Source organism: Garra rufa, chromosome 8, assembly GCF_049309525.1.
Source record: "Garra rufa chromosome 8, GarRuf1.0, whole genome shotgun sequence".
Taxonomy (NCBI): domain Eukaryota; kingdom Metazoa; phylum Chordata; class Actinopteri; order Cypriniformes; family Cyprinidae; genus Garra; species Garra rufa.
The window spans coordinates 9,701,279-9,724,959 of NC_133368.1; the positions used below are offsets into that span (position 1 = coordinate 9,701,279).

Here is a 23,681-nt window from a genome sequence, read left to right on the forward strand (position 1 = left end):
AACACATACCTGTTATAAAATATCTTTCACGTCAGAGTACAATAAGGTCGTCTTTTATTGCATTTCCCGCCCTTTACCGCTAGGAGGATACTGACCTCATTACTCCCACAGAAACGTCATCGAGCTGTTCCTCCGACCAAGACCGTACCAACGGTTGGAAAAATAGGGGGATTTCTTTCATTTACGTAGTCCCCGACGAACATTTCAGCCAAATAATTACATTGTCTCCTAAACCATTCATATTTTTAACTATGTGGGGAAATATTAATTGCTATGTTTTTAAAACCAACACACACAATTGATTAATATACATTTTATATGATGTTTTTGTATTATCAGTCGCAAAAAATCCCTGTGTGGGACAGATGGTTTAACCCTATCTCGTGAAAAGACGTCTTGTACTCAGAAAGGAATATTAATCATCAGTGTTGTGACATATACAGTTACCTTAGCATTTGTTAATAGGGGTCTAAAAATAATCGCTGACGATTTTAGTCTAGTTTAACATGTCTACCCCAGCAAGAAGGCGACTCATGCGAGATTTTAAGCGGTGAGTAGCTGTAAAATAATAGATGTGTGTTGTTTTGGTGGAGTAGCTGGCTAGCTAACGTCAGTTAGCTTCATAACACCCAGTTCGGTTGCCGATTATTAAACGTAATATGAACGATTAAAATGTGGTGTTTAATGTCGTGGTTATAGCTTTGAGTCTGTTGGTAGCATCACATTGCCTGTTTTACCTTGTGGGGATTCGTAGAAACTCTGCATGTATCTTAGCTTATTAGCTAGCTGGCTAGTGTGAGCCGGTTAGAGAAGTTATTCAAGCTTGTCTTGTCTGAATGTGATTATTATTACTACTATATACAGTATCTTTATATCTTTAGTAACTTTTATAAAGTGACTAGAAGCGACACTTTCTCATGTAATGTTCCAGGTTTTTCCTAATCAGTTAATGTGAATGACACACTGAAATACAGTAATGTTTGAGTGTTTTTGGTGGTCCCACAGGCTCCAGGAGGATCCTCCAGCCGGCGTTAGTGGAGCTCCATCTGAGAACAACATCATGGTGTGGAATGCTGTTATATTTGGGTAAGAAAAGAGCAAATCACTCGACTGAGTCGTGTTTGCGCCAACAAGCAGCGTGGTGTAACACGTTTCCCACTATCATGGAAAACCTCCAAAAGTATCAGAGGATTATGAAATCGACATTTCCAGACCTGAAAATGTTATGGAAGTGAATTGTTTGTTTAAATATTATGCAACTCTTTGTTTAAAAGTTTGGGGACAGGAACATTTTAGAAGAAATTAATGCTTTTAGTTAGCAAAAACATACTAAATTGATCAAAAGCGACAGTAAATTCGTTTATGGTGTTACAAAGGATTTTTATTACAAATAAATGCTGCTCTTTTGATCTTTCTATTCATCAAAAAAAAAAAAAAAAACGATTTTTAAGTTTCCCTAAAAATATTAAGTGGCTCATTTGTTTTTAACATTGATTATAACAATAAATGTTACTTAAGCAGCAAATTAGCTTAGCTTTCTGAAAGAAACGTAATACTGCAAGGAGTAGTTTCATTTTCAGAACAAATATTTACAGATAATTTACTCACCCCCTTGTCATCAAAGATGTTCGTCTTTCTTCCTTCAGTCTTAGGGAAATTATGTTTTTTTTGAGTAAAACATTTCAGGATTTCTCTCCATGTGATGGACTTCTGTGGTGCCCCTGAGGTTGAACTTCCAAAATGCAGTTTAAATGCAGCTTCAAAGGGCTCTAAACAATCACAGCCGAGGAAGAAGGGTCTTATCTAGCAAAAATTATCAATTCTTTTTTTTTTTTTTTTTTTTTTAAGTTACAATTTATATACTTTTTAACCTCAAATGCTTGTCTTGTGTGTACTCTGTGTAGAGATTAAAAAGTATGTAAATTGCACACGTTTTTAGAAACTAACCAATGTTACGCTAGATAAGACCTTCTCCCTCACCTGGGATCATCCTTTAAAGCTGCATTTAAACTGCATTTTGGAAGTTCAAACTCAGGGGCACCATAGAAGTCCATTATATTGAGAGAAATCCAATAATGTTTTCCTCAAAACATAATTTCTTTACAAGTGTGAGTACATTATCTGTAAATTTATGTTCTACTCCTTGAAGATGAGTAATGATGCTGAAAAATTAGTTTTGCATTGAAGGAATAAATTGCATTTAAAATATATTATTTGGCATGTTTTTAAAACCCATAAATTGTCTTTTTTTTTTTTTTACAATGTTACCACTTTTACTGTATTTTTGATCAAATAAATGCAGGCTTTGTAAGCATAAGAGACTTCTTACAAAAACATTTAAAACTTTTGAAGGGTATTGTGTGTAACTATACACTGCCGTTCAAAGGTTTGGGAGTAGTGTGTGTATATGTGTGTGTGTGTATATATATATATATATATATATATATATATATAAAATTTTTACCCTCATCAAGGCAGCATTTACTTTTTTAAAATCCTGCAAAAACAGTGATATTGTGAAATATTATTTCAGTGTAAAATAATATATATGTGAATATATTTTTAAATTGAATTTATTCCTGTGATGGAAAGCTGAATTTTCAGCATCATTGCTCCCGTCTTCACTGTCAAATGATCCTTCAGAAAATCATTTTATTATGCTGATTTATTATCCATGTTGGAAACAGTTGCTTAATATTTTCTTGGAACCTGTGATTATTTAATAAATAAAAAAAATTAGAATAAGCTTTTATTTAAAATAGAAATATTTTGTAATAATATAAATAGTTTATGAAAGTCTGTGGTCAGTTCATTTTTATTCTTTTGTTTTTTGAAAGAAGTTAATATAATTTCTTTCAGCACTGAAATTTCTAACTTGTATTATTATAAAAAAAAATTAAAAGCTGTTCTTTTTAATGCTTTTATTTATCAAAGAATCCTGAAAAATAAATCACAAAATATGAATGTTTCCAACACTGATAATAAATCCGCATATTAGAATGATTTCTGAAGGATCATGTGAGACTGGAGTAATGGCTGATGAAAATTCAGATTTGCATCACAGGAATAAATTACATTTGAAAATATATTAAAATAGCAAACTATTATTTTAAACTGCCGTAATATTTCACAATTTTTTATTTTTTTTATTTTTATTTTTTTACTGATTCCAGACTTTTGAAGAGCGTACATGTATACACATTTAATTTTCTGCATATTACTCTCTTGAGGGCTTGACTGGACCATGCATTCAGTGCTCTAATGCAGCATGTGCATTGCTGTTATTTGATATCATGGTCAACATGCTGTACCTAAATATTTCATGTCAGTTTTGATGACTTTGACCTTAATGTTGTTTCTCTTCTTTTTACATGCAGTCCAGAAGGAACACCTTTTGAAGATGGTAAGTGTCTTTCTTTTGATGTAGACACATGGCGGCTTGGTCAAATGCATGTGTAAAGAAAATGAGTAAAATCTGTTTCTTTCACAAAAATTAAAGATACAATGTTGTTTCTATTCTGCACACAAGGTACCTTCAAACTCACAGTTGAGTTCACAGAGGAATATCCAAACAAGCCCCCAACTGTGCGGTTTGTCTCAAAGATGTTTCATCCAAATGGTGAGTGATACTTCCTGTTTGTCTCAGATTAGAAGCTTTGACAAAGAGAATCTGACCCCGATTCTCTAATACGCTCTCATTAGTCTACTCATGTAGTACGGTCCCACACAGAATCTGCTGCTGTTAAATTTAGTCATTCAGTCCATCCTTCTTTGTACCTTGCAAAATGTATTAAATATTTTTGCTAAAATTAGCAGGTTTTTTTGTTTTGTTTTTAATAAAGATTCAACACAACTATTTCATTAATTTATGATTGCTTATGCATTTATAATAAGTTAATACACTATTTACTCTTAAAGGGATAGTACACCCAAAAATAAAAATTCTGTCATTAATTACTCACCCTTATGACGTTACAAACCCGTAAGACCTTCGTTCATCTTCAGAACACAAATTAAGATATTTTTGATGAAATCTGTCAGCTCTCTGAACCTTTATAGACAGCAAGGGTACTACCATGGTCAAGGCACATAAATGCAGTAAGGGCTTCGTTAAAATGCTCCATGTGACATCAGTGGTTCAAATGAAGGTCTTGTGGGTTTGGAATGACATAAGGGTGAGTGAGTGAACTATCCCTTTAAGATGTTAAGAGTATCAACTAAGGGTATATTCACACTTGTTAGTCATTTCGTTTGGTTCATTTGGTCTGCTCCAAAAAGGAAAATGATACATTTGGTCCTGGTCCTCTTAGCGTTCACACTGGCATTTTTGACAGCGAACCTAAAGATACTAAACCTAAAAGCATAGTGATACGTCCACAACCTGATTGGTCGGGTTAAATGACGTTTATTTTATGACAACTCACAGAACACTCCAAACAAAAGGAAAACATGTGTTAGACTTAAAGCCACTTAAATACCAAAGTCCCCTTTGACTGATTGGTCTAGTCAGCGCCGTTTTAAGTCAAATACACCTAATGCCGTCTGCTGGACTAAGCAAGCTCATTGTTGCGTGTATTTTATTGATGATTTTATTTTCACCACCTGCAAACTCACAAAGAGCTCATAAAAGGCACTTTACCTCCTCATTGCTCCAAGTTTGCCCTCTGCTCATTTTGTTTGCATACACCGCTTGTTACCTTTGATATCATGTCGCATAGCTTAGCATCTTGGCATTACTTCCTGTTTTTGGTTCATTAAGAAGTGTTTGGTCCATGTCACATTCATATTTCATTTGAACCGCATCAGAGTTGATCAAATGAACCGCATTAACAAAGCAATTGCACCAGAGATTGTTTTAATCGAATCAAACATGACAAGTGTGAACACAACCCAAGGTACTGTTGTGATTTTCTGGACTTTGCTGGTCTTGGAGGGATTGTATAGTATTAGTGAGCATTATTTGGTGCTACATTCTGAAAGGTTACTCATTATGCATGTGCTTTTGACTGAATGCAGTGAATATATCCTTACTTTTCTCTTGCTGTCTTTCTCAGTGTATGCTGATGGTAGTATCTGCCTAGATATTCTTCAGAATCGGTGGAGTCCCACTTATGATGTTTCTTCTATTCTGACATCAATTCAGGTATGTTCACTGTTTTATTGTCCTTTTTAAATTAAACAAATGCATAAGGTAGCCTGTGTTTGTCCCTTTAAATGCAAATCAGCTGGTGCTCCCACCCCTCTTTTCAGAATAGGGTAGAGCTTTAAAAACCAACAAAAACTAACAGAACAATCTCACGAACAGAAAATGTTGGAAACTCTAAGTAGCGGTGTTCAGTCTTATGTTTGAGCCAAAATCGATTTAAAAGTCAGTAATCTGATAGTACTGTGCATAATATGAGCATTTATGAATCTCACAAATGGGGAACTTGGCATCAGTGTTGGGGGTAACTCATTACAAGTAATGCAAGTTACATTGTATGACTTTACTAGTTACTTGGAAAAAGTACGCATTACTTTTTAATTGACGAGTTACTTTTTTCTAATAAGTAACGCCAGTTACCCCCCCCCCCCCCCATTTACTGATTAAAAGCTCTCCTGTCCCTAAGTTGAGAGAAATTGTAAGATGTTACTTTAGTTCTAGAATAAATATAAACATGCAGTAATTCATCTCACTCACTAAAAAACAGACACAGTATTCCTCAAAATGGATCAAAACTGCAATAATTAAATGTTAAATAATACAAATATCCTTTATGTATTTAATCCCATTTTATTAACCGATGTCTTTGTTTTCGACCTTCGATGATCCAATTCACCCATTCTAATAAAAATCACTCAAGATAATCTAACATTTGTTTTCCTTTTCTTTTTTTTATTGCTAAAGAGTTTAATTTTTTCTTCTGCGGTCTACTGTATAGACTTGAATTAATTTTTCTCTAAGCCTGAGTCTTTTGGTGTGAAAAAAAAAAAAAAGGCTTTTACATTTGCCAAAAATAGAACTTTTTGTATTTTAAAAACAAGCAAGCCCTGCCCAGATTTAAAAATTAACGCCAAAGTAAAGTAACGCATTACTTTCCATAAAGTAACTAAGTAATGTAATTAGTTACTTTTTAGGGAGTAACTCAATATTGTAATATTACTTTTAAAAGTAACTTTCCCCAACAATGCTTGGCATGATTAAAAAAAATATATATATATGACAAAGCTGGTCTCATGGTGTCATCACATGCTATCACAAACTTGTGATTATGAGCTTTATTAATTTAAGTGGATGAATTCACATTGCTCATGTCCAATTTTGAACTACCAAAGTCCTATTTACGAATATTCTGGCAACAGGTCTCCTTTAAGAGTCTGAATTGTGACATTTGTACTAGTTAAGCTTGTAATTTCATACCCTATCCTATTGTACTCTTAAGGCCTAAATTTTGATTTCTTTTTCTTTACAGTCCCTTCTAGATGAGCCAAATCCCAACAGCCCCGCAAACAGCCAGGCAGCACAACTGTACCAAGAAAACAAACGAGAATATGAGAAACGGGTGTCAGCGATTGTAGAGCAGAGCTGGAGGGACAGTTGACCACATTCGCAAACCATGTTCTCACTGAAACATTGTTTTTCTTATGTTTGGCTCTGTTGTCGGGGGATAGTTTTTTTCAAATCTCCATTTTTAAGTTTTTATGCACTTTACTCATGCAAGATTTTGATTTTTTTTCTTTTCTTTTTTTTTTTTTCTCTCCCACATGTTTTGCCTGGACTGATTTTCAACCCTCATTAAGATCAATGAAAAGGGGTTAGCATCCCTGGTAAATAATGCTTGACTAATTTTGCATATGGCATGAACATGCAGTGATTGTCCTTCTTTGCTAAATGCATAAGCATCTCTAAAAAAAAAAAGAAAAAACATTATGGTTGAGTCAGTCAAAGCAGTCTGATCTGGATCCGTGACTTATTAAGAGACTTTAATCTAAGTCGTAGTGGTGTTGATGAAAATGTTCTTGGTGCTTTGTCAATTTTAATATCATGGTTTCACTCAAAAAGCAGTTAAAAGTGTCCTTTTAATTTCGGTTTCGCTTCCATTCTTCTGGATTAGCATTTTGTTATGTTGGTTTAGTCACGGCTCTTCTTGGCTCTGCCAGAGGACGGTTGGCATGCTACCACATGTGTGGTGAGTACGCACTGAAAACACATAAGATGTTTGTAGACAGGTGTGAGGGTTTATATAAATTATCAAATTATGTTGACAGAAAATGGCAGTATGGAGTATAAGATATATATTTACTGACAGAAAAAGAAAAAAATAGATTTGCTGGAATTACTCAAAGTACTCAAATATCCTCCAGACACGTTAACTGCAGCTACTTGGTATCCTTTCATGGCTTGTGTCACAAGTCCAATCAATCAAGTGAAATGTCTTCAGGTCTTTTTCTCCAAGTCCTTGATCTTTGCAGATGTATGCTCTGTTACATGCATGAATGCCTTGCCTCTATTAATCTCTTGTATATACAAAAAACACATCAGAATTTTGTGTACAGATTTTGCACTGGTTGGCAATCTCATTTTCCAGCACTTGTAAATACTTAAATAAAAGGTGAAACTACTACTTTGTGATGCATCACTCATACTGTATGGGCCATTCTATACAATATGCTGTTCCACAACCAAAAAACATTTAAAAAGCTTTAAAGATTAAAAGCATAATCTTAATATTTGAGGGAAATAAACAACATTTTAGTACAGTTATGCAGTTTTTTTGTGTTTTAGTATTTAGTAAGTTAAATTTCTATGTGGTTGCAGCCAAAACATTACTGTCATTAACAAAACGTTTTTTTTTTTTTGTTTGTTTTTTTGTCAAAAATAAAATAATCTGAATTTTTTACTTTAAATCAGTATGATCAACTTCTTGCCTTTTACAAAGAAAGGATGAATAAAAAAAAACAACAAATCTAATAAATTACATTTGAAATATTGGTAAAAATGTAATTGGTATTGGTTTACTTAAAATTTTGAATAAAATAGCAAAAATATATATTTACAATGTAGATGTAAGTAAAATCTTAATAGGTCAATATAACCATTCGTATTAAATTATTACTGTGTTTCGGTAGTGACAAATTTGGGGAGATGACAAACAATCCAAAACTTTCTGAACATAAATATGAGAATAAACTGCAATTACTAGAAATGTGTACCTTGGATATTATACAATTTGCATACCAAAATAAAAAGTTTCTAACTCTGACTTTGGACCCAGTTCTGTAGAATGACCCATATACTGTTCCTCATTTCATCTTGTTTTAATATGTAATGATCCCAGAAGTCTTTTCTGCTTCCTCAAACTTAAGCCTTTCCTCTTTCCATTTAATTTTTCTTTGAATACACAAAGTTGGTTAAAACAGATCACACAATTTTATTCAGAGAAACAGTTCTAGAAAACGTGAAGAGAATCATGCAACATAGAAAAGCTAATACAGCCGCATAACGGTACAAACAAATTTCTGGTCCACATTTGAGGTGAATTTTAAATGAATAGTTCACCCAAAAGTTTGCGTACTTCATGAGAACAGATTGGAGAAATTTTGGAAATTACATCACTTACTCACCAATGGATCCTGTGCAGAGAATGGGTGCCGTCAGTGGGAGTCTAAACAGCTAAATAAAAACAAATAAACAATTAGACTCCATAGTAACATTTCCTCTTTTGAAAAAGTCCATCCCGTGTTGGTCCCTCACATCAAAATACACTGACATATTTATACAGATTTTTATGTTTACTGTTTTCATTTATCCACCTATCATCGATATTAGAGGACTGCTATTTAGCAAAATTAAAAGCTTCATAAAACATAAACTGACTGGAGTCGAATGATTATAGTTATGTTTTTTTTAGCTGTTTGGATTCTGGACATTCTGACGGCACCCATTCACTCCCATCAAGGTCCATTGGTCAGCAAGTGATGTAAACACTGCAAAAAATGCTTGTTTCCAGCCAAAATATCTAAAAATTCTCAAATCAAGAAGGATTTTCTAAATGAGTAAAAATTATTGTCGTTTTCAGAAAAAAAAAAGCAAGTCAAAATTAAGTGCATTTTTGCTTGAAACAAGCTAAATAATCTGCCAATGGATGAAATAAGATTTTGTTTGCTTACCCCATTTGCAGATTATTTTGCTTGTTCTAAGCAAAACTAAATTTTAACTTTTTTTTTTAAATAAAAAAAAATGTTTTACTCATCTAGAAAATCCTTCTTCATTTAAGAATTTTTAGATATTTTGGCTGGAAACAAGACAAAAAATAAGAAAAGCATTTTTTGCAGTGAAGTTAAATTCCCCAAAGCTGTTCCAATGAAGAAACAAATTCATCTACATCTTGGATGCATTTCTCATTTTATGTAACATTTGTTATAAGCATGAGACAACACTGCATTGAGCATGGTTTATTTTACATGAACATATGTACAGCTATGCAAGGCATAAATACAAAACCGATACTTGAAAATAGTAAAAATGCATTACACTGTCTTGAGTTTGGGTAAACAGAACACTTCCAACGCTGTAGAACATTGATAACTAAGTAGCTGATAAGTGAGCCCTATCAGATATATCCCTAAAAGATACAGCCACTAACCAATGACCGACTCGAGAAACCCAATACTAAAACTCCTGAATACAAAACCAGCTACAAATGACATGGCACTACCTGTTATACGCTCGTTCTTTCTTAGACCTTTCTAATGCTTTGTCCATCGTCTTCTCATTGTCTCCTCTGCACTTCGGACAGTACCATTTTCCTTTGGGCTTATGGTGCAGGCCAACACATGAGAAGTGAAACCATTCAATAGTGCATTCGTCATTATCGCAACCGATCATCTCTCCATACGACACTTGCTCGCACAGGCAATAAGTGGGTTCATTAGGATCGATAGGCAGGTCTGTCGGCGATGGCTCTCTATCCTGCTTGCTTTTTGATCTCTTCTTCTTCTTCGATGATGTGGATGAGGTCTTAGCCTTCTTTTCTTTCGGCATGCCTGAACTGACCTCCTCAATGTGCTCCGTGCTGTAACTGGAGTTTTCCCGATTCTCCGAACCATTTTTCTGCCTTCGTGAACGCTTCCCACCAGATTTGTCAACTGAAGTCGGGGTCTCGTCTCTTCTGCGATCCACACTCGGTTTACTGACCGAGAGCATCGAAGCAGAAACCGGTGTCATAGGTACGGCTGTTATGGCACTCGGGGTGCTGCCCACTGACACGGTGCTCTCCGGCGAGTCTTGGCAGGCCTGGAAAAGCTCACTTTGCCACTCGAGCTGCCGACTGCGATTCTCCACCATTTCCACCATTTGGCCCGCGATCTGGATCTTTTCATCTCCGAGTTCTTCTGTGCGGATCAAAGAGCGCTGGATGCAGTGAATCAGACGCCGCCTCTGCATGGGATCCGATTCTTGTCTGTGCCTTTCATACGCCTCGTCCAGTTCATTGAGTATCTCTGCAAGATCAATACATCAGTATTATTGTAATACGCTAATAATGGCACACTGTTGTCACTGTATGTCAATCTGTACACCTTTATTATTTATTCATCCTCCAGTAAAACTTTATCGTCTCAAGACAAGACGGCTCAGGTGAATAAGACAATTTGACTAATAAATATCACCATATTTGATCAATTATTGCACAATAACTTATCTACATTTTCTGAAATGTTGTTTAAATAAATAAGGGTCAATTTCTTGTAATTGAGATTTATACATAATCTGAAAGCTGAATAAATAAGCTTTCCATTGATGTATGGTTTGTTAGGATCGTTTTGATATATTTACTGTAAGAAACTTACAAAATATCTTCATGGAACATGATCTTTACTTAATATTCTAATGATATACACAAGAAAAAAATAATAATTTTGACCCATACAATGTATTTTTGGCCTTTCCTATAAATATACCTGTGCTATTTAAGACTGCTAATTTGTTTTTTTGGTCCAAGGTCACATTTGTGGAATCATCAAAGTAAATATGCCCAGTTTTGCATACATTTCCAGAACCCAAATCTGAATGGGACATTTTTCAAAATGTTAAATATCTCTTGGGAATATGGGATCATGTTTTAGTACTAAAATCAGAAAAAAATATATAAACACATTCCTCACAAACCTTCAGAATAAACACTACCAGTCAAAAGTTTTTGAAGAGTAAGATTTTTTATGTTTTTAATTTAGTCTCTTCGGCTCGCCAAGCCTACATTTATTTGATTCAAAGAATAGCAAAAGCAGTAAAATTCTAAATATTGTTACTATTTAAAATAATGGTTTTCTAATGACATATATTTTAAAATGTAATTTATTCCTGTGTTTTCAAAGCTGAATTTGTAGCATCGTGATCTTTCAGAAATCATTCTAATATTCTGATTTGCTGCTCAAAAAACATTTATTATTATTATGTTGAAAACAAATTAGTATAAATTTTCTGGTTTCTTTAATGAATAAAAAGTTCAGAAGAACAGCATTTATCTGAATAGAAATCTTCTGTAACATTATAAAAGTTATTACTTTTGAGCAATTTAAAGCATCCTTGCTAATTAAAAGTATTCATTTGCCTAATTTCTTATAGAAAAATTGAAGCTTTTGAATAGTATGGCGTGTGTTTTATAAAAGTTTTTTTATTTCAAATAAACGCTTTATTTGGATCTTTATATTCATCAAAGAATCCTGAATAACTAAACTGTTTTAAATATTGAAAATAACTTTAAAAATGTTTCCTGAACAACAAATCAGCATATTCAAATGATTTCTGAAGGACCATGTGACACTGAAGACTGGAGTAATGAGGCTGAAAATTTAGTTTTGATCACAGGAATGAATTACATTTGAATATATATTCAAACAGAAAGCAGTTCTTTTAAACAGTAAAACTATTTTACAATATTACTGCTTTTGCTGTACTTTGGATCAAATGCAGCTTTGGTGAGCAGAAGAGACTTATTTAAAAGAGAATAAAAATCTTACTGTTCAAAAACCTTTGTCTGGTAGTGTAGATATAAATAAATCTACTAATAAAGTGAGAATATGGCCTTTAAATATGTATTTTACTAGAAATCTAAAGATGTTAATACATCGTGTGTAACCAAATGAACACTTACACGTGTATTTGTCTCATGTTTTCTTTCCACTAGCCAGAAAGAAGGCATGTTATAGAAGTCAAATAGCCCGAATTTCAAAACTGACCAGTGCACTGAATAAAAACAATGTTATTGCCTGTAGCTTCTCTGCTTTAGGATGTTTTATATACAGTAGACACAGTCTCATCTCACCATACGATAGGTGTATGTGCAGTCGTATAATCTTTTAAGAACCATTTACACAAAACTAACGTTCAACTTTGATTTTAGGCTGCATATCAATTTAAACAGGAAGTTTAGTGGCGCTCTAGAAGCTGCAAGACTCCATCCAAACAGGATGTGTAGAGATTTCACAGAAACCTTTATAAATTTAACATATAAATGACAAATACCTTTACTCTATTTATTTGCTCAACTTCGCAACTTTAACCTCGCAATCGTGGGACGCGGGGAAACTTGCAAGTTTCACGTGCTAACGGTTAGCCGCTAGCCAGCCAGCTAGCTAGTGTGACATCTAACACCCGTTACACAAACAATGCATTGCATTTTTCTTACACTTCTGCTAAATGCAAATGTCCGTAAGCTTTCACCTTGATATCTGGCGTCAATTTCCTTCATTAGAGACACACATCTTTGTAGGTCCAGGGGCAAAGACTCGACCAGCTCCAGATACTCCTCAACATAGTTCACCACAACATGAGAAGACTCTCCGTTTGAAGATGGGTTCAGCATCTTTTCACACGCATTTAACAGGTTGGTAAAGCAATATAACTATGTTTTTTAATAGTTATATTATCTTAGGATATTTTTTATACAAATAATGTCTGGGCTGCTAGAAAAGTTAAGTGTTGTAGTGAGTTGTGCAGGACCAGTGAGTGACGCTTCTATGGCGGAGACCTAGCTTATGAATATGAATTGCCTTAAGGTGACGTTGCTGCATCACCTTCCAATAGAGTGTGGCGGTACGCACGAGCTAATTAATATTCATGAGCAAATCACAAACGTTTGCCACAGGGTCGTACAACGTCTGCATACTGTTGCACTTTGAAGACGCTTGGTGGCGTTTGCTAACAAGACTTCAACGGTCATTTCAGAGGAGCTGGTAAACAGCAGTTGAAAAATGACCTACATGTTTATATGTTAGGTTTAGGCTTGAAGTTATCTGAATTTGGGTTGCAGTTTATGAAAATACAGGCAAAACCGGGTCTCTAGACTAGTTGGCTTAGCTCATCTTCCAGTTATTTGTGTTTGGAGGGTGCAGAGAGTTATAGTGTCATATTTTGCCATATTAGTGTCATGCTTTTTTACAGATTGGCTGTATAATATTAATATTAATCATCTGTTCGTTATATATTGTGTTTGATATGCAGAACACTTGACAGCAAAATCTCAAAAGATTGTTTCAGCATTTTCTGCATACATAAGGTAAGATGTAACAAATGTGTTATTTTGTTTCTCCCTTCTTGTTAATCTGCTATTTAAGCTTTAATATTAAATATATAAGATTTCATGCATACAGTTGAGATCAAAAGTTTACATACACCTTGCAGAATCTGAAAAATGTTAATTATTTGACCAAAATTCATGTTATTTTTTTTTTTTTATTATTAATACTGACCGGAATCAAATATTTTACATTAAATATGTTTACATATAGTCCACAAGAGAAAATAATAGTTGAGTTTATAAAAATGACCCTGTTCTGAAGGGTTGTATTAAAAAAAAGAAGATATTTAGGCATAATAAGAAAAAAATTACACATCTTCATTGTTCAAAAGTTTACACCCTTGTCTCTTAATGCATTGTGTTTCCTTCTGAAGCATCGGTGACCATTTAAACCTTCTGTAATAGTCTCTCAGTTGTCCTCAGTGTGAAAAGATGGATCTCAAAATCATACAGTCATTGTTGGAAGGGGTTCAAATACACAAAAATGCTGGAAAAACAAAGAATTTGTGGAACCTGAAGGATTTTTTTCTGAAGAACAGCAGGACAAACAAGGGACTTATGAACAACTATCACTAAACAAACAAACAAAAAAACACACAGCTGTGGATCATTCAGGTAACAACACAGTATTAAGAATCAAGCGTATGTAAACTTTTGAACAAGGTATTTTTTATAAATTCATCTATTATTTTATCTTGTGGACTAATATGCACACATCTTTTATGTAAGAAATCTTATTCAGGTCAGTACTAAATAAAAAATAACATGCATTTTGTGTGATCCCTCTTATTTTTGGTGAAATAATTACCATTTTGAAGATTCCGCAAGGTGTATGTAAACTTTTGAGCTCAACTGTAATAATACATTCATAGTAGGCCTACTGTCATTCAATCTAAACACCTGTAAATGTCTGTATTTTTAATGTATTATTTTAATAACTCATTCAGATATCTTAAATTTTGTCCTCTATAAATATCCCTTAGCTACTATGATATGATTTGCATGATTTTTGCATCCTATGCTGAAAGGTTAAAAGGGTAGTTGAGTTCTTCTTACACCAAGAATGCCCTGCAGGGGTCACTTATGTTAAGGCAATGAGGCTCTTAATGTTGTTTATCCTCAGATGAGTTGTTTACTGGCACATCATGTAGATATTCTTTACTCTTGAGTGTATCTTTGTGGATTTCTTGTTACTGCTGCAGCCCCGAAGGGAAATCCTAACAAGTTACCCTATAATTTTAACAGTTGTGAATATGACCTTTGAAAATGGTAAAAGTAGCGTTTCGTACATTTGTGTTATTAGCAGCAAAAATGTCAGATGACTAAAATGTCATAACGTGCAAATGAGAGGGGAAAGGAGTGTTCTCCAGAGGCCAGCACAGTCCAGTCTCCTTGTCTTACGTACTCTGACCTGAGTGGTGTCGTAAAAAATGACCTCTTACGCATTTCAGTGTCAGTGGAGAATTCAGAGTTTGGACAAATTACTTTCCACATTAACTTAATGTCAAGAGTCGAGGTGTACTCAGAAGCGAGGGCTTTGCGCAGACACTCTCGAGCTTTTTTTCAGATTTCTTTGACAAATAACAGTTTCAGAAGAACAGCATTTATTCAAATTCCAAAGTTTTGCATCAGTGTGCTTTTGTGCCAATAAAGACCAAAATAATGATGCTGAAAATTCAGCTTTGCATCACAGGAATAAATTGCAAAGTATATTCAAATAGAAAACAGTTATTTTAAATTGTACGAATTGTTCACAAAATTACAGATTTTACTTTATTTTTGATCAAAATAATGCAGCCTTGATGAGCATAAGAGACTTAAAAAAAAAACCATTAAAAAGCTTACTGTTTCCAAACTTTAGATAGATAGATAGATAGATTGATAGATGATAGATGATAGATAGATAGATAGATAGATAGATAGATAGATAGATAGATAGATAGATAGATAGATAGATAGATAGATAGATAGATAGATAGATAGATAGATAGATAGATAGATAGATAGATAGATATGGTAAAAATTTATTTCATGGTATCCACGTTGTTGTTGCACGTTTGTTGCATGTTACATGTACTTACTATAGTAAAAACAGTAATAATAATTATAATTAATTATGCATAATTATGCAACTTATTCTAAACCAAACCCTTGTCCTAACCCTAACCATGTAGTCTGCAGTTAATTAATGTTATGTAGTACTTAAATGTATAATTACACTGTAACAAGCACACCGTAGTCCTTTGTAATAGGGGAAATCTACAGAAATGGTCCAAACTGCTGTCTCACAACCAAAAAAAAAACACATTTAAAAAGCATTTAAGTATTCAAACCTTAGATTTTTACTAATATCCTTCTATTACCTATTAAACCTCACAATAATATTTGAACTATTAGTAAGCTTAATACATATAAAATCATCTGGGAGGTGACTGTCCCGTAAACTAACCCCTAAATTTCAACTTTTAAAAATGATATTAAAATAATTTTTGTATTTTTTTCCATTGTTGTATTTAAAAGTATATTTTTGATTCTAATAAAAGTAAAGTTAAAAAATATATTATTTTAGATTTTCTTTGTAAATTATGAAAAAAATATGTCCCGCATTTTCATGTCATTACTGAAACAGTGCACGTTTTATTCCATTGGCTGAGACTGATTTTAACTACACCCCTACATTTATGATCAGGAAATATTCATGTGTCCCATGTGTCCCTGTCTCTCATAGCTACATGGTGAGTAGATAGGCCCCATGATTTTGAGGTTTTGTTTATTTGTCCCTACCAAATTGTTTTCAAAAGTCTGTTAAATGTGTGTGTAACTTTAAAGGAGTCCTCGGATGCCCATTTTCCACAAGTTAATATGATTCTTTAGGGTCTTAATGAGAAGTCTATAACATACTTTGGTTAAAATTCCTCAATGGTAGTGTAAAAACACTTTTTACCTTGTCAAAATCAGCCCTTTTTAGCGCGAGCTATTCTGTTGCATGTTCCTTTAAATGCTAATGAGCTCTGCTCGCCCTGCCCCTCTCTGCCGTGGGATGCTGAGCCGTAATGTTTACTTTAGCCACATTTAGCTGCATTTAGCTGCGAAACTTGCTAACCAACACATTATTAAGAAAGGGCATTTGCAAAGATGCATTAAAAAAAAAACTTATACTCACTTCTGCTGTGAGTAAAGCTGCATCAGGAATGATTTGCGCAAACATAGGCGCATATGTAGATCGGGATCGGTGCTTTCCTTTCAAAAACGAAAGTAATGTTAATCCTCTGCGTCTTCAGCGGCTCAGATGGATGTTGGGAGTAAATGATGACTGCTATGTTCATTATTACATCCAACAACAGAACACCTCAATCGCTCAGTCGGAGACATTCTTGTCATGTGCTGATTAGCATCTTTGAGCTAGGTTCAAAAGTATCTAAAATTGTCACTACCGAGTTTTAGTAGTTGATTTTTCATAGATTTTTTTGTGTGTGTGTTATTCCATAAATTTGTCACTATCGAAACAGTCATGACCAAAACGTCATCGTTTCGGGAGTGACAAAAGGGAACGCATATTTGGGGGAAGTAAACTAAATTTTAGTACGCTTATGCAAATCTTTTGTATTTTAGTATGTTTTAGTGTTTCAGTATACAAGTTAAAATTCTGTAATGTGATGTGGTCGCTAGCAAAACATTACTGTCACTACTGAAAATGCGCAGTCACTACCGAAACATGGGATGTTTCGTTAAAAATAAAGTATACTGAATTATCAAATAAGATGTTATGATAGTTTTTGATTCAATGTATATTTAAACTAATGAATCCTTAACTTTGAAATCAGTATGATCAACCTTTTGCCTTTTACAAAGAAAAATTGACTCAAAATACAACTAATCTCATAAATTACTCTTTAAATATTGTTAAAAATGTAATTGTTATTGAGTTACCTCTGAAAAATAATATATATATTCACAATGTAGATGTAAGCAAGATCTTAATTGGTCAATATAACTCTTCTTATTAAATTATACATTACTGTGTTTCGGTAGTGACAAATCTGGGGAGACGACAAAAATTCCAAAACTGTCTAAATATACAATATGAGAATTAACTGCACAATTAAATGTGAATGCTGGATATTATACAATTTGCAAACAAACACATTTATTAGGTTTCGCTTTTATCTGTCAAATGATCAGATCTCAATGAACCAGCATACCCCTCCTGATAAATATATTCAAATCATAACTTTATTTAGCATTTGTAGTGTATACAATTTTTTACTTCAGTATTTTATCTTATTTTGCAATCTCAATGCTTAATTATTTATAATATCTTTATTAAATCATAATATTCACCATAACATTCTGTTGTAACATGATTTCAGAATATTTGTTCCTATCTAATATTTAGAGGAAGCTGCCATGAATTATTGTATTCAGCTTTCCCATGACGTCAATCCGTTGTTCAGGCCCATTCAGTTTATACAAACCTAGGCTTGTTTTTGGTGAATCTCATGACCGTACATAAAGTCACAATGACCTGGACTACAGTCATTGCTAGCGCATTTTACAAAGTTGGCCTACTATACCACAATCACTTCAGTTTTGTAGGATAATATGCACTTATTCTCATGGTTCAGACTCAGCTGAATAGGTTTTCAGGCAGTGGGTAATGGGTGGGGGGGGGCTGTTGAGTGACTTCATGAATGAGTTCATCAATACAAGTTAAATAAAATGCTGACGGTGAGCTACCTGGTGAGTAACGCTGCGACCTGACCTCAGTCAGAACAGATATAATCTCTCTTTCGCTCTCTCTCGAAAACACACACAATAATGGCTTTGGAATTTAGTGCGTCAGTGCAAATAATGAAATCACATCAGATTACCGTAAATAAAGGGAAACAGAAAACCTGAAGAGTTTTTCAAGCATTGTGTTTTATGCATCTCAGTTCTCTTTTCTTTTTGAAAGGATTTGTGTGACATTTGTGAGACATCTTTGTGCAACTGCTAGTTTTACAAATGCCCCAAAAGCATTTGGACACTTAAGCCACTTAAAACTGTATAAACGGCATTGCATTATATAACAAAACTCAAGTGACATTTATAGAAAAGAAAGCTAAATGTTTGTACTTTAATACTAATAATCAGAGGCCAAATACAAATTGAATTGCATCTTTATTTCAAATAAACAAAACAAAGCTTAAAGGAAACTTTTTAACACCCTTTTTGGTGCTTTTGATGTAATTCAGATGTTAAAATGCAATGTCAGCAGTTTTCAGGTAAACACCTGAGAACCCCTTCCAAATCACTTTCTTATCACACCTGCGTTTGCAATCGCCATCCTGTTTATCATTCATATTTCTTCATCTCTTTGTGGGTGTTTCTTCTTTCATTTTATAACAAAATTTGCTTGTTGTTCCTGTAGGGCCTTAGATGTTGAAGAAGGAAAACAAAAATCTCTGTTAACCAGTGAATGGGTGAAGAGCTGTGCAGTCACATTCATGTTACTTTTGGAAGTCTCATTATTACCATTGCAGGGATGCAACACATACCAGAAAAGCACACATGTTGTTTCTTAAAGGGTTACTCCACCCCAAAATGAAAATTTTGTCATTAATCAAGTTTGTCTTCTGAACACAATTGTAAAGTCCCCCTGTAGTGAAAATCAAGTTTTGTGGAGGAGATGAATTGTTAAATAAAGTCATTATTTTGATTTTCTTTGCATACAAAAAGTATTATAGCTTCGTAAAAAATTATGGTTGAACCGCTGATGGCAGATGGACTATTTTGACGACGTCTTTCATACTTCTCTGGGCCTTGTCAGTGTTATTTACTTGGCAGTCAATGGGACAGTCACAACACACCTGGTTTTTATCCAAAATATCTTAAATTGTGTTCGAAGAAGAAACAAAGGGGTTTCTTTTAGGGGTTTGGAACAACTTTGGGGTAGTGATTAATGACAAAAATTTCATTTTGGGGTGGACTAACCCTTTAAAGAACTACCAAAAAGTAAATTCATTATGAACGTCTTTGAAACAGTAACTACTTGTACACACCATTTTGGCAGTGATACACACAAGCTGCAGTTATAGCTCCTCATTCAGTTAGATTTGCTCCTGTTGATAAACTTCAGATGAACAGTATTTTGACATGCTGTTGTGTGTGTGTGTGTGTGTGTGTGTGTGTGTGTGTGTGTGTGTGTGTGTGTGTGTGTGTGTGTGTGGGCATGTTTTTGTGACATATCAGGACACAAATGTGTGTAATAACATGGGTATGACATAGGTATTACAAGGAGAGGGTGACTTATGAGGACATTGCCCATGTCCCCACTTTTCAAAAGGCTTATAAATCATACAGAATACGTTTTTTTGAGAATGTAAAGATATGCACAGTCTCCTGTGAGGGCTAGGTTTAGGTGTAGGGAAGGTGTAGGGTGATAGAAAGTACGGTTTGTACAGTATAAAAACCATTACGTCTATGGAATGTCCCCACAATTCACAAAAACAAACATGTGTGTGTGTGTGTGTGTGTGTGTAGACCTATACTTCTACGCATGTGAGAGCCTGTGTATGTAATGACGTCAGAGACAAAGAATGAGAAGTCATTACACAGAGCATGGCCTTCGCTTATGGTGACAAGCAGTTAATCATGATGATTTTCATATTTATGGTCATAAAGCTGCCTAGTGCCACTGCTTGATAAGAAGAACATTGCCTCTCCTGTCATGCACCCTCCATGCAGTGGTTTCCTCCCACTGCTGAGGTCTTATCCCCAGCCTGGAGAACTTATACACTTTAAGTTAGTAACCCTAGATTTTTCCTAATTTAGTATTTCGAGTATTCAGACTTGAACCTACTCAAACATCTCTAGAGAGAGCTAATGTTTTTTGACCAATGGTCACCATTCAATCTGCATGAGAGGAACATAATTTACTACTGATCCACTTATGAAATTAATTCACAGTTCCTTTTCAAATACAGTGTACTAACCTGTTGTGAGATGAAGTTTGCTCTTCTGCTGCACAGAGCCGGACTCAGAGGTGTATGTGGCCACACAGGTGAGCTCACTGATATTGACCTTATTTGGTAGATAAACTCGATTCTCCATCATAAAAGACATGCCATTATTGAAAGAACTGATACTGGAGGAATAGTTCAAAGCAGGTTGCCAATGAAGAGTGGGTGCTGTCCTTTTGTATTTGGCCTGACATACAGCAAACATTTGACTGTTTTCATTTTCTAGCCTGGTGGAAAGTTGGACAACTAAAAACAAAGAACTTTATTTAATTATGCATCAGTATAATACCATTTGCTTAATATTTACCTTTAAATACTTTTTGTACAACAAACTGAAATCATCACTGGTTCATGACTACAGTCAAAGTTTGAAAGACATAAGATCTCAGCTAGAAGTTAGCAGTTAGTAGCTTTAAACCTAACTTGTGATGTAAACTACAAACATTTTCACAGTTTTTGCAACGGTTTGTACTCACCTCTTACAGACACGTTAACCATATAGCTTCCTCCTTTATATGATGCATCACAAGAGTAAGATCCTTCATCTTCTATTGAAATATTAGGAATGAATAAGGAAACTCCATCTGAGGTGTTGAACAGCCTCTTTCCATCTTTGCATGTGCCGTCCATCTTCGGTGTCAAACCAAGCCAACATTTTTTGCCTTGCAGGCTGATGTTCCAGACAATATAAATTAATTCACTCCATTTGACATCAGTGACATTGCCACACTGTAAAGTCACATTGGTGCCCGAAAAAAAGGTCTGCTCTTTGAAAACTGCAGAAAAAAAATAACAACGACAATAATAAAACATTTTAAAATCATAAAAAGACTTGCTGGATTGGAACAATATGTCTGTTTATTTAAACAAACAAAAAAATATTTTTACATTTGTGATTTGCTTTTGACACATTTTTATTAATAAATTTGTGGAAAATGTTCAGTTTTAACACTTTTTTTGATAACCATGTTAGATGGGGTATGGTGGTTTGAAACATAATATATATAAAATAGTAATTCTATACAATTCTATAAACTTTGACTTTGTTGCAATATGGAACTCTTGCATTATTATTGACACTTTATTTTATTATTTTAATACTGTAAGGTTGCTTTGACACAACTTGTATTGTAAAAAGCGTTGTTTAAATAATCCTGACTTGACTTGACTTGACTATAAACAGTTTGACAATTAATGTTTCAAGATCAACTGCTTGCTTTCACTGACCATTGGTTTAAAAAATATTTTATAAGAGTTTCTGTTCTTATTTTGTTTTCCATATTCATGTAAAATAGCAGATTTTTAGATAAATCAATCAAAAAGTGTACGTTGTCTGACCTGTCAGTTTTTCAATCGCAGAAGCTTGATTCTGATGTGATACAGTGTCTTGATCTCCTAGGACAGTTAGTAGCACAACATGTTAATAACAGGTTAATGTGAGGCTTATAAATTAATTCCAGTTCATTTCCATTACACAAATGTAAGTGTCAGATATTGCAGCTTTAGCAGATTTAAACAAGACCAAGATTTTCACCATGAAGCATAGTGTCAAATGCAAATGGCATCTATTAAAAAATGATGCAAAGAAGATGTTATTAAAAAGGCCAAATCATTAATGAACAGATTTGAAGAGTATCACATTAAAATTAATAGTATTTAAACTAACCTCTTGTTTGACTTCCTGCCACAAAAATGCTTAGGAGGACGACCACCATCAGTGTTTTATTGTTCGCCATCGCTGCAAATCTCAGATCAGACTTGTCTTCTTTCTCCTTTAAATCTATTCTTTCGCTTGTCTGTGTTCTCCTACCTATTGTTTCCTTTAGCAGTAAACTTGTTGTACACTCTTATATTTTTTTTAATAATTTCATAGTCTTCTCCCACATGAAAATGCTGACATCCTGTCTCGTTAACCACAAGTCTCATGTGAAAACATTTTCTGCAAGATGATTGCAGTTTGGCAATGTGTGACGTGTAGGTGGTCATATTTGTTGATGAATTTTGTTGTTTTATCAAGCTGGCAGAATGATGAAGATAATGTAACCTATTGTAATTTATGATTGTAAAGAAAGTGAAAAGTGCAATTTAGATTAGTTCAATTTGCAGTATTTGGATTCAGACATGTAAAAAAAAACAGATTTATGGTAACTTTGCAAATTCTATTAAAAGGTTTACAACTAAAATACCACATTATCACCCTTTGCTATGGCACTTAAAAATGTAGCTTACTGTAGGTGCTTCCCATTACTCTGGACCATCTTTAGTTTATTTGTACACTTTGATAGCACATTTGCACTATGCCATGGATTGCATGGTTAATGTATTACTTAAAGGTTGTATCAGCGATTTCTAGCCTAAAACATAAAGTGTCAATTTCAGCTGACCTTTCTTCACGATCCGCTCACTGCCTGCCCCATAAATTGTCTGTGAAAAAACCGCGTCTCTCTGGTCAGCCTAGGGTCCGAGATATGCCAAAAAAACAGTCGGCACTACCAACCTTTCCACAGATAAACAAACAGTGTTCCAACCAATCAGCGTTTAGGGGTTTTTATGTTGTGGACTTTCGCTCCGCCTCCCTCACATCCCTGCACCAGTAGGAAAGTCCACAACACCAAACCCCTGACGCTGATTGGTTGGAACACTGTTTGTTTATGTGTGGAATAGTTGATAGCGCCGATTGTTTTTTTGGCATATCTCGGACCCTAGGCTGACCAGAGAGACGCGGTTTTTTCACAGACAATTTATGGGGCAGGCAGCGAGCGGATCGTGAAGAAAGCTCAGCTGAAATTGACACTTTATGTTTTAGGCTAGAAATCGCTGATACAACCTTTAAGACTTTGTTGTGCTGATTTATTTTGTCTGAACTATGGAGAAAATGTGTGAAATCTGCTAAATCATATAGAGAAGGACTTAGTAAGCAGGAAAGCTGCAATATTTTGCACTGTAAAAAAAATCCGTAAAATTTACGGTAAAAAACTGGCAGCTGTGGTTGCCAGAATTTTATCGTAAAAAGTACGGTAGCAATGTTTTACATTTTAAGGTTTTCACTTAAATTTACAGGTAAATACCGTAATTTCATACTAAAAACCGTAACTCATATAATGGTAATGTACCAACATTT

At 34.3% G+C, this 23,681-nt stretch overlaps 3 protein-coding genes across 3 annotated transcripts; 1 reads left to right on the forward strand and 2 right to left on the reverse strand.

Moving 5' to 3' along the window:
- The first annotated feature begins 393 nt into the window (after positions 1–393).
- Positions 394–7,602, forward strand: ube2al (ubiquitin conjugating enzyme E2 A, like). The gene is made up of 6 exons (XM_073845868.1): positions 394–550; positions 1,006–1,086; positions 3,378–3,403; positions 3,530–3,619; positions 5,055–5,143; positions 6,453–7,602. Exons 1-6 carry the CDS (start codon positions 507–509, stop codon positions 6,579–6,581), a joined length of 459 nt encoding a protein of 152 aa, XP_073701969.1. The 5' UTR covers positions 394–506; the 3' UTR covers positions 6,582–7,602.
- Positions 7,603–9,420: 1,818 nt separating this feature from the next.
- On the reverse strand, positions 9,421–12,998 carry ing1 (inhibitor of growth family, member 1). Its single transcript, XM_073845866.1, has 2 exons — positions 12,704–12,998; positions 9,421–10,482 (listed from the first exon to the last, which is right to left on the reverse strand). The coding sequence occupies exons 1-2, from the start codon at positions 12,843–12,845 to the stop codon at positions 9,695–9,697; spliced, it is 930 nt and encodes a 309-aa protein (XP_073701967.1). The 5' UTR covers positions 12,846–12,998; the 3' UTR covers positions 9,421–9,694.
- Positions 12,999–20,528: 7,530 nt separating this feature from the next.
- LOC141340067 (uncharacterized) lies at positions 20,529–22,296 on the reverse strand. The gene is made up of 4 exons (XM_073845002.1): positions 22,227–22,296; positions 21,899–21,955; positions 21,037–21,336; positions 20,529–20,806 (listed from the first exon to the last, which is right to left on the reverse strand). The coding sequence occupies exons 1-4, from the start codon at positions 22,294–22,296 to the stop codon at positions 20,529–20,531; spliced, it is 705 nt and encodes a 234-aa protein (XP_073701103.1).
- Between the last annotated feature and the right edge of the window lie 1,385 nt (positions 22,297–23,681).

Coding starts and splice junctions, on each gene's coding strand:
- ube2al (XM_073845868.1), top strand. CDS start 507: ATGTCTACCCCAGCAAGAAGGCGACTCATGCGAGATTTTAAGCG. Junction 551..1,005: donor CTCATGCGAGATTTTAAGCG/GTGAGTAGCTGT, acceptor GTGGTCCCACAG/GCTCCAGGAGGATCCTCCAG. Junction 1,087..3,377: donor TGGAATGCTGTTATATTTGG/GTAAGAAAAGAG, acceptor TTTTACATGCAG/TCCAGAAGGAACACCTTTTG.
- ing1 (XM_073845866.1), bottom strand. CDS start 12,845: ATGCTGAACCCATCTTCAAACGGAGAGTCTTCTCATGTTGTGGTGAAC. Junction 10,483..12,703: donor AATTGACGCCAGATATCAAG/GTGAAAGCTTAC, acceptor TTGATCTTGCAG/AGATACTCAATGAACTGGAC.
- LOC141340067 (XM_073845002.1), bottom strand. CDS start 22,296: ATGGCGAACAATAAAACACTGATGGTGGTCGTCCTCCTAAGCATTTTT. Junction 21,956..22,226: donor GGCAGGAAGTCAAACAAGAG/GTTAGTTTAAAT, acceptor TAACTGTCCTAG/GAGATCAAGACACTGTATCA. Junction 20,807..21,036: donor GGTTAACGTGTCTGTAAGAG/GTGAGTACAAAC, acceptor CTTTGTTTTTAG/TTGTCCAACTTTCCACCAGG.